This window comes from Urtica dioica, chromosome 4, assembly GCF_054948205.1.
Source record: "Urtica dioica subsp. dioica isolate 48M chromosome 4, U.dioica_male_clone48M_v1_H2, whole genome shotgun sequence".
In the NCBI taxonomy this organism is placed as follows: domain Eukaryota; kingdom Viridiplantae; phylum Streptophyta; class Magnoliopsida; order Rosales; family Urticaceae; genus Urtica; species Urtica dioica.
Window position 1 is genome coordinate 6,505,410 of NC_142759.1, and position 13,713 is coordinate 6,519,122.

General features: G+C 34.6%; 1 protein-coding gene across 1 annotated transcript; it reads left to right on the plus strand.

The window, feature by feature from the left end:
- Positions 1-6,176: 6,176 nt before the first annotated feature.
- LOC149399780 (aconitase 1) lies at positions 6,177-13,045 on the plus strand. The gene is made up of 20 exons (XM_089610945.1): positions 6,177-6,356; positions 6,454-6,558; positions 6,758-6,918; positions 7,002-7,094; positions 7,323-7,508; positions 7,694-7,855; positions 8,075-8,219; positions 8,341-8,483; positions 8,566-8,622; positions 8,721-8,800; positions 8,899-8,974; positions 9,045-9,230; positions 9,438-9,505; positions 9,582-9,700; positions 10,538-10,659; positions 11,131-11,229; positions 11,368-11,847; positions 12,020-12,118; positions 12,229-12,471; positions 12,564-13,045. Exons 1-20 carry the CDS (start codon positions 6,353-6,355, stop codon positions 12,636-12,638), a joined length of 2,703 nt encoding a protein of 900 aa, XP_089467071.1. The 5' UTR covers positions 6,177-6,352; the 3' UTR covers positions 12,639-13,045.
- Positions 13,046-13,713: the final 668 nt, after the last annotated feature.

Genomic DNA, 13,713 nt, shown 5'->3' on the forward strand with positions numbered 1-13,713 from the left:
TTGGTCTCATTCTCACTGATTATCTAAGCCTCACGACCAAGGGGAAGAATTTGTACTTCGCTTTTATTCTCGTGACTGGTAAATTTGAATTTGCTTCATTCACTCTCCTTTTGTTCGACCGGCGTTAATGTTCTTCAAGATTTTGATTTTTTTTTTAATATACAGAAAATTAGGAAAATAGTCAATTTAAATGTTTGACATTACTAAATAGTTAACGTTTGATAAATCTTAGATAAATAGTCATTTTTATGTATTTACAACGTAAATCTTAGATAAATAATCACCTTCATATATTAGGCCACGTCATTATTATATTAAGTAATGTCATTATTTACGGTTATTTATCTAAGATTTATCAAACGTTAGCTATTTAACAATATCAAATATTTAAGTTGGTTATTTTCCTAACGGATGTCTCCAATCCTAATCCTGGTTCTTCCGCTGAAATCTACTTTCTTCGGTCGTCTATTATTTTTCTTTTGATGATTATAACTCTTCGGTTTTTTTTTTTTGTGTAGTTTTCTATCTGAAAGTTGATTTTGTTCTATTAAAAATTGAAAATCCTTTTTGTTGTCTTTTTTTTTACATGCCTTTAAGCACAGTACGATGAAAGTTGTAAGAGCATCTTTAATGGTAACATTAGCTTAATATGCTACCTAGGTTTTTCAAACTACAACTCATTCAAGCAACAACCATCTCCAATGGTTAAGCCAATCTCTTTCTCTTTGCTCTATGTATCACACATATAAATAACATTTCATTAAATTTTTACTTAATTCTCATTGGTTCAAATGAATGTGGGGTCCATTGCTTTTGCTAGAGCTAATTTGCTAATTAGAGCTACTTTGCTCTACTAAGTCAATAGTCAAATCATGCTCCAATGGTGAAGCTATTAGCTCCAATCTTTTATAATTTACTAGCAAGTCCTTATGCTAAACCATTGGAGTTGCTCTAAGCTGTGTTCGGAACTTTTTAAAATATTTTGTGTCCACTGTCCGAAGATTTTTCAATGGTCGGGAACGAGGTTTATAATCTCACTGAATGGATGATTTTTCAATTGAAACGAATTGATGTGTGTAGATGGAGAGACAGCAGTGTTGTACTATGATTCTTCACATTCAAGATTATTTTATTGCGATCTTTTTTATTTAATTTTTTTTTTAGGGATCTTTTTTTTTCTTTTTCTGCTGAGCGGGTTTGTGATCCTTTCAATTTTTTTTTTCCTTCACTAAGGCTCCGTTTAGAACCCGAAAAATAAGAGAGAAAGTGAAAATAATAGAGAAAATGAAAATGTGAGAGAAAATAATAGAAAAAGTTAAAATTCTAATTGTGTTTGGAAGTCATGGAAAATATGAGAGAAAATTGACGGGAAAGTAACGAAGAGACTAGTTTATTTACATTTTTTGCCCATTTTAGAAAATTACATTTTTAACCTAAAAAATTTACACTTTTAACCATTTTTTTAAAAAAAATTTCATTTTTACCCTGAATTTTTTTCATTTAGACCCCCTAAATTTTTTTTATTTACATTTTTTGCCCATTTTTAAAAAGTTTTACATTTTTACCCTAAAATTTTTTCACTTTTGACCCATTTTTTTTAAAAAAAATTCATTTTTACCCCTGAATTTTTTTTAATTAGACCCCCTAATTTTTTCTTTTTTACATTTTTTGCCCATTTTAAAAAAGTTTTACATTTTTACCCTAGACAAATGTGATCCTCTCATAGACAAATGTGGAGAGATTCTCATTTTCCATTTGATTTTCGAAGGAAAATGAAATCCTCATTTTAGTTATACACTTTCCCTCGCATTTTTCATCATATTTTTTTTCTACCATATTTTCATCAATCCAAACAACCTAAGTAAAATAAGAGGGATTTTCATTTTCCTCTCCTTCCTATTTTCCGGGTTCCAAACGGAGCCTAATTGTTATGTGATGTTCATGTTTCGCTAGTGGTACGTACTGGACATAGATTTTTGCATGTCTTCTTAATTTTAATCTTATGAATGAACATCTAGATTGAACCTTCATATATTTGGTAACGATGTGTTCTTGTTATGCATTTAATTTTAGCTCTTGATAAAATCTAATTAATCGAGATGAAAATGCAACTATCAAAACAACTATAAGACTATAAATAAATAACATAGTAAATTTGCATAATATGCCACTATTTGATTTTCCACGCCAGTTGACAGTCTTCGTGTTTTTCGGATTGGATCAACACCAATTTTTTTACTTTTAATTTTGTCATTTTTGTGTTAACTGTTTATTTGATAAAAAAATAATTAATGAAAATATTTGGTTCTAATTATACATAAACTCTCTCTCTCTCTCTCTCTCTCTCTCTCTCTCTCTCTCTCTCTCTCTCTCTCTCTCTCTCTCTCTCTCTCTCTCTCTCTCTCTCTCTCTCCCTCCTGTTGGAAATTGACTTTTTTCATGTTTTTTAGGATTGTACAAACATTTGCTCAAAATGGAGCCGCCGGAATCTCTCTCTGTTGCGACCACCGACTCCTCCCTACGATATTTATGTAAATTTGTGTTAATTTTGGCATATTTGTGTTTATTTTGTGTTAATATCGGCATATTTGTGTTTACAGAAACACAACTTTGCCACAGTGAAGAATAAAAATAAGAGAGACAAACTAATCGTTTGAGAGAGAGACGGAGATCATTAATGAATGTATGGTTGTTAAATCTGACTATGGTCAACTCATTTAACAACTCATTTTTTTTTAATTCTAAAATATCATTAAGGAATGTATGATCGTTAACTCTTGCTATGGTCAACTTATGTAACAACTCATTTTTTATTTTGAATTCTAAAATATTTAATGAATAGTATTTTAGATATTTGATCATCGTGAATTTATCTTAATGACTATTTTACAAAATTAATAAAATATTAACTATTTAACAAAACTTAAGTTTGTTATTAGCTATAAATTATAGGGCAGCGTAGCAAAATAGCCAGTTTGAAACTATAGAATTTGTTTTTAGCTTATGTTTCATAACTTTTAGGGAAATAGTCAACATGCTTAGGTGTCAATAATTAATAGACTAATTTGCCCGTTTACTTAATCAAATGGAAATAATGAATATAATTATATTAAATAATGGGCAATAACGATATAAAATAACAGACAATTTCAAAATTGATACACGTAGCCTTAAACCTATAACAAATCTCAACAAAATATTTAACAAAGATATCATTAATCACGCGGCGCGCTAATCTAGAACGGCTTCACCAATTTTCAACGCCAACAAATCTCCTGGAGTGGACGCGATATTATGGGGAAGCTCATAAACGCTAAATAGCCAGAAGCTAAAAAAAACAATCTTCAACGCCATAACCAAACCCATCGAAGCTCTGAAAGCAGTCGAAAGTCCACCGAAATCAGTCAGGTAATACATGCAGAGGAAGAAGAAAACGATTAAAAGATAAAAAAAAAAGCTCATAGGAAGCTCAGGTAATACATACAGAAGCCTCCATTGCCAGGAAAATAATATTGGAAATTTTCATGTGCATCAGTTTCCGTTACAGTGTAAGAACCTGTCAACACAGATAATAAACGTAAATTACTGGAAATTATCTCATTGTCCACATTTAAGTAACCTGAATGGAAATAACTGTAAATAAATAATCTGTACGTCTACATTTTTTCAAAGATTGATGTTTGAAAATCTTCACTGTTAAAAAAATATATTAACAGTGAGAGTCGGACCACCTCTAGCCAAGTTAGCATTTAAAAAAAAAAATACCAGAATCCACCAACGACCAAGACGTAGAAGCCATATTTTTAATCGGAAACAAATTATTTCTTCCAGGCGCAGTTTTTTTTTTCTTCTGCGAAATAGTTTCAACGTTGGTGAGAGTCAAGAAGGTCTCGCTAACGATGAGGTTGGCGGTCCAGTTGGAGACGGTGGCGATTCCTCCGCCGGTGCCTCGGTACTTGAGAGTGTATATCTCCGACGAGCCTTCACCGACCTCCTCCGCCGCCTCCGGCTGATCTGCGTCATCGGCGACAACTTCTTCGGCTGGACGGCCCCCGTGGCCCGCGACCTCGGCGTCTTCCTTGTCATCTTGACACGTTGAAGGTAAAAAAAAAGAAGCTCGGATTTGGTTGTGGGGTGGCTGGAGAGAGAGAGAGAGAGAGAGAGAGAGAGAGAGAGAGAGAGAGAGAGAGAGAGAGAGAGAGCGTGATACTAAGAATTCAAAATCTGATACCTACCTACTACAAAATAGGAACTTAACACGCACAAAAAAGGAAAAAAAAATACGATAATTAAAAAACTGCCTTAGTTATTGAATGACAAAAGAGTAAAATATTAATACGTTTGACTATTTCCCTAAAAATCTTCAAATATCGGCTAGATCTCAAACCTAACGTTTTAGGTGGTCTAGTTACAAAACTCTAAATTATAAGCAATGAATTCAATGTACTAGCGATATATCATCAATATCATCGATAGTCGGTATAAATATTTTTTTTTAGGAAATCAATCGAGTTAATTAAAATTGGTATCAATATTTTAATGGGTGAGCTTGTAAAGGTTTTACTATCCTTGGGGATTAAGTAATATTGTCCAAAACATTCATGGATTGCACCGATAACATATGGCATCGAATATTTTTGTATTCGTTTCCTCGATCTAAATTTAATCTCTTAAATTTTATATTATTTTGAAAAAAAAAATGCGACATACAAGGAAAACTTTTTTTTTTTTTTTTTGAGTTGTTTCGTCAATACGTCATGTAGTTTTCTTTTTCTGAATATTCTTAAAAAAAAATTATTCGATCAACTTATCCAAATTTAATGGAATATCTCCTCCTTAGTACACGTCTATTTCACAGGTCACGTCGGTTTGTATTTTCATCAGCTAAAAAACCAGTGGCTAAAAATAGGATACTTTATCCTTTTTTTATATAAATATTTTTATGGAATATTTTATCTTGTTCGCGCATCCATTTTATGAATATCTGTCTTGATAAATAGCAAGAGATTGTATTGTTAAAAAGTCTATCCAATAATTTAGGCACGCATTTCTATATATCATGAAATACAAATACGAGAAAGTTACATATATCTATTTTCATTCATATGATCAAATTCTCTGAGTATTAATAAGAAAATATCGTTCGTACTAGATAATGGTTTAGGTGGGAATTATTGATATGCTAAAAGTGATAAAGCTATTACGAATATCCATAAAACATTAATTATTAAGGAGTGAAAATTAAATATATGATATAATTATATGATTATATAAAATTAAATTAACATTTTTTTATTTACCATTTGAATAATAGTTGTCATAGTTATAGAATATATATGCATAAACAATTAATGTCATGCTGTATTAATATATTTAATATTTGATTTTGAGTCATTCAGAATTAAAATGCATATGATATAGTCTTTTTTTTTTCTCTTAATATATTTTTTTAATTTTTATTCTTACTTTAAAGTGTTCCGACTTTCGAAAGGAAAAAAAAAAAAAAAAAGCGACAAACAATCACTGAGAAAAGCCATTTTCAACCCAACCCACTCGGATTAATATGTGCAGTATTCTGTCTTAGTTGTGTTGACGCTTGACACTAAACTAAAGTTACTAAACTAAAGTTACTAAACTACCCTCCTCCACTTTTATAAAATCATCATGAAATATTTATAATCACTCCCGTCGATGGAATGGAGAGAGACCATCAAGTATTACCAAATAAAATATTTGTAACATAATAATTATTTGAAATAATGTATGGTTCTCTCTTTTCATATAGTCTTCCACTAAACGGCAAACATTTACATGTCTGCGAATTTCATCATTGCTATATAATTATTAGGATATTGTTGATCTTTTCTACTTTCCAATTACGCCCAAGACGGTCCTATAATCTATATATAAGATTTATGATTCTTTTGATTGAAATGTGGCATTTCCGACTCGGATGTTCATGTTACACATGTATATTTAGCCTATGAAAGAATCACTTTTTAAAAAAAAAATAAAAAAATGCACGAAAATTCATTTTTTTAACAGTCAAAATTGGAAGTTTCAAAGTTCGGGGGGCTACAAGTGTAAATTAATTTTCTCATAAACCAAAATAAAATAATTAAAAAGAAAATAATAAATAACAAAAGGTAACAAAATACATGAACAAATTAAATACTACAAGAACGAGAATAGTCTCTCTCTCTAAGACGTGAACTATTTTGCCTCAAATCATTTCCAATACTCACCTTCTTCATTCCTTAATTTCCTCTCTCTCGCTCTCTCTCTCTCTCTCTCTGCAAAACATTACCAACTCTCCTTCTCGTGCTCTAGATCTCTACCTGGCTCGAACATCATGGGTAATTCGGCCTCAACTGATCTATTTTTTTCGTTCTTTGATCTCGTTTTCGGTTGTTCGTATTGATGATTTGGTTTGTGCTGCGTTTGTTTTTTCAGCGAGCGGAAATCCGTTCAACAGCATTTTGAAGACGCTCGAGAAGCCTGATGGCGGAGAATTCGGAAAATACTACAGCTTGCCAGCTCTTGGCGATCCCAGAATCGGTCTGTTGATTTCGATTTAATGCAACTTTGTTTTAATACCAAGAAAGCCTTTTTTGTTTTCACGTGTTTTGTGGGCTGGAATAGAGTATCATCTTGATATTTAGACTTTTTTTGTTTACCTGAAATTAAATTGTTTTGTCTCAGCTTAACTTTTGTGTACGGTTTGTGAGTTATGATTGACATTGGTGTTTGGTGGCAGAGAGGTTACCGTACTCGATTAGAATTCTTCTCGAGTCAGCCATTCGCAACTGCGATGAGTTTCAAGTGAAGAGCAAGGATGTTGAGAAGATCATCGACTGGGAAAACACCAGCCCCAAAATGGTCGAGATCCCATTCAAACCTGCCAGGGTTCTTCTTCAGGTGAGCTTACTTGTAGATGTCCATGGTGACTGTAAATTTGAACTTTTCTATGGATTATTGACGCGTGTGTGATTTATTTTTAGGATTTCACTGGGGTTCCTGCTGTTGTTGATCTTGCTTGCATGAGGGATGCCATGAACAAGCTGGGCGGTGATTCCAACAAGATTAACCCATTGGTGAGCTGAATTATGTGTTCACAGAGTTGGTACTGCTCTAGTTTTTTTTTGTTTTGTTTTTGTTTTGTTTTTTTTGTGACGAAGGCAATCCAAACAAAAAGTAAAATTTTCTTATAGAAATTTTATTTATGAAAACACAATCCAAAGCACGCACAATATCTTCATATATTTATTGTATCCCTTTTCACTCCAAAAGGAATAATTTTAATGCCCGACCCCATAATGCAGGTTCCGGTAGATCTTGTCATTGATCACTCCGTCCAAGTGGATGTGGCAAGGTCAGAGAATGCTGTGCAGCAAAATATGGAACTCGAGTTCAGCCGAAACAAGGAGCGATTTGGTTTCCTCAAGTGGGGGTCAAATGCATTCGATAACATGCTTGTTGTTCCTCCTGGATCTGGGATTGTCCACCAGGTAATTGCACCGCAACAAGTCTCCCTTTTTCATTAAGAGAGAAAATTATCACTCGCCTCTCTTTCTTTCTTTATTGTGTCTGTCATGTTGATCTTAGCTTTGCTATGATATATTGCGTTAGAGCTCTAAAATTTTGCAGTCTCTGTACTTCATCTCTGAGAATAGATTCTATTGTTCACCTACAGGTGAATCTCGAGTACCTCGGAAGAGTTGTGTTTAACAGAGGTGGTCTGCTTTACCCCGACAGTGTTGTTGGAACAGATTCTCATACGACTATGATTGATGGTTTGGGTGTTGCTGGATGGGGAGTTGGTGGGATAGAAGCAGAAGCTACAATGCTTGGACAGGTAAAAGTGTTTGCTTATATATCCCAAAGTTGCATTACTTGTCATGGTCATCATGCATACATATTTTTTTTATTGTTCAAATGTTTCCATGCACGAGATCCTTGCTTAATAAGCTGTTACGTGGCGTTGAATGTTGCATCGATGGAATTGTATCTCGCTACCACTATTACTACAACATTTTATCATAAATATTAATATTCTATTACTATGTGCATCCAGCCGATGAGCATGGTGTTGCCTGGTGTCGTCGGATTTAAATTATTAGGAAAGTTGAGAAGTGGAGTGACGGCTACTGACTTGGTTCTGACAGTAACTCAAATGCTAAGGAAGCACGGAGTTGTTGGCAAGTTTGTGGAGTTTTATGGTAAATCTATGACTACAATCATATATGTTTAGTGGTGTTGGCAATGTTTTTCAGTTGGTTCAGTTGTTACTACCTCTCTCAGTTATTCATCTCCATTGTAATTATTTTATACATTTTTCAGGGGACGGCATGAGTGAATTGTCTTTAGCAGATCGTGCGACCATTGCTAACATGTCTCCCGAGTATGGCGCAACTATGGGCTTCTTTCCAGTGGATCATGTTACTTTGCAATATCTGAAACTCACTGGCAGAAGTGATGAGACCGTATGTATTTTTTAAATGTGTATAATTTTTTTCTTTGGGATATTCAATTTTCTTCACTTTCTTGTAAAATTGTTCTGTGTAGGTTACAATGATAGAGTCGTTCTTGCGGGCCAATAAGATGTTTGTGGACTACAGCGAAGTAAGAAATTCTGCCGTCTTTTACTCTATAAAACCCCTCATTACTGTTCAAAATATTTAGTTATAGGTCTACGACTGAGTGTTGTTTTTTGGATCCAGCCCCAGGTTGAGAGAGTGTATTCCTCTTATCTAGAGTTAACTCTGGAAGATGTTGAACCCTGTATTTCGGGGCCCAAGCGGTAGGTATCATTTGTACTTTTTATGATGTGCACTGCACTCAAGATAAGGGATGATTTTCTCGTCTTTCACCTGACTTTGTAGTACTTTTTTTTTGCAGGCCTCATGATCGTGTTACTTTGAGAGAAATGAAAGCTGATTGGCACTCGTGCCTCAACAATAGGGTTGGATTCAAGGTGACTTAATAGGCCTTGTCATAATAACTAGTTGTATTTCTCTTTGTACTAAGCTTCCTTGCTGTTGCAGGGTTTTGCTGTACCGAAGGAGTCTCAGGGTAAGGTTGTGGACTTCACATTTCATGGGAAGACAGCACAACTTAGGCATGGAGATGTTGTCATAGCAGCTATTACAAGTTGCACTAATACCTCAAATCCCAGTGTTATGCTTGGAGCTGCTTTGGTTGCAAAGAAAGCTTGTGAGCTGGGATTGGAGGTCAGATATTTCCTTTTTACCGTTGAAATATATTATAATTGTTATTGACTCTTTTTCACTGTTGCTATAATATATTTATTTATTTATAGTAATTTCAAGTATTGAGCCTTTTTGGTATGGTCTGGAGTGTGCTTACCAGAGAGCTGGCGTCTCTTGTCATTCGATGGATTTTTTTCTAGATAACAAAACTTTCTTTATTTTGTTCAGGTTAAGCCATGGATCAAGACAAGTCTTGCTCCAGGTTCCGGTGTTGTAACCAAATACCTGCAGAAAAGGTATATTCATCTTCTACGGTGCATGCAAAAGAAACTTGGACCAATTCGTTACTGATACCTTGGTTGTATTTAACAGTGGATTGCAGAAGTATTTGAATCAGCTTGGATTTAATATTGTGGGGTATGGATGTACCACATGCATCGGGAATTCAGGAGATCTTGATGAAGCAGTCGGAGCAGCTATCACCGAAAACGGTAAAGATCTTCTTCTTTTTTTTTTTTTTTTTTTTTTTGGGAAAATAACACATTTATACCCTGTGTTTTAGTGAAATGTCGAGTTTAACCCTTGGTTTTCAAAAATGTCGAGTTCATACCCTCTGTTTAACTAAAATGACGAAATTATACCCTCTGTTTAACTAAAATGACGAAATTATACCATGAAATAGACAACAATGTCACAAATATTCTTTTTATTGACTTCTCATTGACGTTGACTATAATATTTATAATATAAACACCAATTATATTTATTCATTCGCGCCATATATGTAATTTATTTAAAAACTAAAAAATAAACAACAGTCTCTTAATCGTGAAGAACACAGAAAGAGGCAAATGGGTAAACATCGATAGTTGATAGTCATCAAAATCGCATATTCGAACAGAGAATCCAAGATTTAGAGTTACAATTCGAACACGGAATGAAGTCATTTCTTAGGCGGTATGAGTTTTATTATTTAATTTCAATTTAAGTTTATTTTTATTTCAAAATTGAGAATTTGGAAATTAGGGTACTGATTTAGATTTGATTCGGTTTTTCTTATATAAGAGTTAATATCAATGAAAGGGAGATTTGTGACGCTGTTATTCATTTCAGGGTATAATTTCGTCATTTTAGTTAAACAGAGGGTATGAACTCAACATTTTTGAAAACTCAGGGTTAAACTCGACATTTCACTAAAACACAGGGTATACATGTGTTATTTTCCCTTTTTTTTTTTTATGGTTTCTGGCTATTCCTGACATGCTTGTTGACCTTACGTGGTCGTGCTAAGGATTTTATTTTGATAATTTTTTTTTTGCCGTATGCAGATCTTGTCGCGTCTGCTGTGCTGTCCGGGAATAGGAATTTTGAGGGCCGTGTGCATCCTCTGACAAGGGCTAACTACCTTGCTTCTCCTCCCCTTGTGGTTGCCTATGCTCTTGCCGGCACGGTATGCTTTAGTTTTTTTTTTTTTTTTTTTTCACATACACACTTGCATAATCAAATACATATATCTGTTTTCAAAAGCTATGGCTCTGTTTGGCAGACTCGTTTAATCAAACAGAAATTCAAAAAGATTATTTGAATAAAATATTTAAAGGGGTCATTTAGAACAGAATATTTGAATTGGAGTTTTTAAGATTAGAGGAAATGAGATTAAATGAGCTTCAAGTGGGGAATTTTTCCTTTAATGACTTGTAAAAAAGGGCTATGATACATTTAAAAGAATTGAAGTTTTCCAATTAAGACTAATTTGATCTTTGAGAATAATGGTTCAATTTTTAAAACCAAACACTTATTAAATTACCTTATTCTCAAATGTTGTTTAATGGGTGGGAATTACTCTTTCAAACATGGCTGTAAATCCCTTCTCTTCGGTTTGCATGTCGATATAGTTTTTTCACTGTTGGCAATGCTGCAGGTAAATATTGATTTCGAAACAGAACCGCTCGGTCTGGGCAAGGATGGAAAAGAGATATTTTTCAGAGACATTTGGCCATCCACCGAAGAAGTAGCTAATGTGAGAGACTTCATATATATATATATATATATATATATGTATATATATATATATATATATATATAATAATTATAATGCATATACGCCGATATATAGATTTCAGAACTGGAAAACTCACCGTGTTACTCCCATCTCCAGGTCGTGCAATCTAATGTGCTTCCTGATATGTTCAAGGCTACATATAAATCTATAACCAAAGGGAACCCCATGTGGAATGAGCTATCAGTACCTTCGGGGACACTATACGAGTGGGACTCGAACTCAACCTATATTCACGACCCGCCCTATTTCAAAGAAATGACCATGTCTCCTCCGGGCGCTCACGGTGTGAAGAACGCCTTCTGCTTGCTCAACTTCGGGGACAGCATCACGACCGATCACATCTCGCCAGCTGGCAGCATCCACAGAGACAGCCCTGCGGCCAAGTACCTGATGGAGCGCGGGGTCGACAGAAGGGACTTCAACTCCTATGGAAGTCGCCGTGGCAACGACGAGATCATGGCTCGCGGAACTTTTGCGAATATCCGCATTGTCAACAAGTTGCTGAAAGGAGAAGTGGGTCCCAAGACGATTCACATCCCCACCGGCGATAAACTGTCTGTGTTCGACACTGCCATGGTAAATTTTCCTATTACATCTTTAGGATGGTTAGGGTGATTAATTGTCTCTCTCATACACTCAAATGACTTGTGATACATTACACACCTAGAAGAAACCAACCAAGCTGTAAAGTTTAAAAATTTGGTGGGTCTGGCAATATTTTGATATTGAAATAATTTGATTACTCCAGAGGTACAAGAGCGAAGGACACGACACTATTATTTTGGCCGGAGCAGAGTACGGAAGTGGAAGTTCTCGTGATTGGGCTGCCAAGGGTCCTATGCTGCTGGTACTATTTTTTTACTTATTTATTTTTAAATTTAACTGTGGTTTTAAAGAATGCCGGTCATGTATTTTAAACAAGATCCCACTTCTAATATATAATTCCCTTATCCTCAGGGTGTGAAAGCAGTCATAGCGAAGAGCTTTGAACGGATTCACCGGAGCAATTTGGTGGGCATGGGCGTCATTCCCTTGTGCTTCAAATCCGGCGAAGATGCCGAAACTCTTGGCCTCACCGGCCACGAGCGATTCACCATCGATCTGCCGAGCAGCGTGAGTGAAATCAGACCCGGTCAAGACGTCACTGTCGCCACCGACAACGGGAAGTCCTTCACGTGCACTTTACGGTTCGACACCGAGGTAATTATATAAACCAACCCGTCTATACATCATTCGTGACTTCTTATCAGAGTTTGGTTTTACATTTTTCTGACATCCACTGATATGTATAGGTTGAACTTGCGTACTTCGATCATGGAGGCATTTTACCATATGTCATCAGGAATTTGATCGACTCAAAGCAATGAATTCAGATTTGATTTTCACTTGGCAATGGGAAGGGACGGGTTGCCAGTTTTTACAGCTTGACTCCAACTATTTGTTTTCATAGAATAAAATTGCTTTGATGCTCTAGCAAAAAGAAATAAACAGAACGAAGGAAATCTGCATTGGATGGTTTTGACTATTTTGGCTGTATTATTGGTTCAAGGATTTTCAATGTCAAGCCTGGATTATTGATGTTTTCAAGTGGTTTGAGTTTTGGGTTTATTTTAGGTCCAAAGGAAAGGCACTTGGGTTAGAGATTATATGGTGAGTTAATATCTGACCTCCTGAAATCATCATGTTAGCATATATAAGTTTCAACAGGAAAATTTAACTGAAATAATTATCTGGAAATATGAAGGGTGTTTCTGCTCTTGTTGATTCTCATGTTTCTTCTGCCTCTCCAATTTGGATCAATTATTTGACTTTATGGCAGCGCAAAATTTCTTTTCTGAGTTTTGTTTTTTGTGAAAACCTTTTCCTTTTGACCCTCTTTTCTTATTGCCTTATTTTACGACTCAGGCAATACTTTTGTGGATAGACATCTGAACAATTGATGATTTTTATTTTTTATCGCCTCCGATTCGGTGAAGTTCTCGTACGGTAGGGTGATGAGGTATCTAAACCAATTGGTGCGGCGAGCAATATTTCTCGAAGATGGATTAGACGACGATAATATATTGACTGAAGCAGTTTGAGATAACATTAAATACTTCTCTTTGAATGTTTCATTCAATACTTTTCTTTTGAATAACGTCAATATGTCATGTGTCCTTAAAAAACAATTACACAAGAGGTTAGATAGGGAAAATTCTATCAATGCCTCGTTTGAAGATGGTAATTCCTTGACTGCTTTAAATTTTATAATATTCTATAAATGTCTCATATGTTTTTATTTTTAAATAATTTTGCCAATATTTTAATAAAACTATAAACTATTAATAAAAATTTAAATAAAAATTTAAACAAAAATTTAAACAAAGAAACAAATATAATAAAATGGATAATTATCAATATGGAAAAAATGAACTGGCCCCATTTTTTTTAGTGGTAAGCATT

What these genes read in the sequence shown, in the direction of transcription:
- LOC149399780 (XM_089610945.1), top strand. An exon ending in TGTATTTCGGGGCCCAAGCG is followed by an intron (nt 8,801 to 8,898) that starts GTAGGTATCATT and finishes TTTTTTTTGCAG; the next exon opens with GCCTCATGATCGTGTTACTT. An exon ending in CTTGTGAGCTGGGATTGGAG is followed by an intron (nt 9,231 to 9,437) that starts GTCAGATATTTC and finishes TATTTTGTTCAG; the next exon opens with GTTAAGCCATGGATCAAGAC.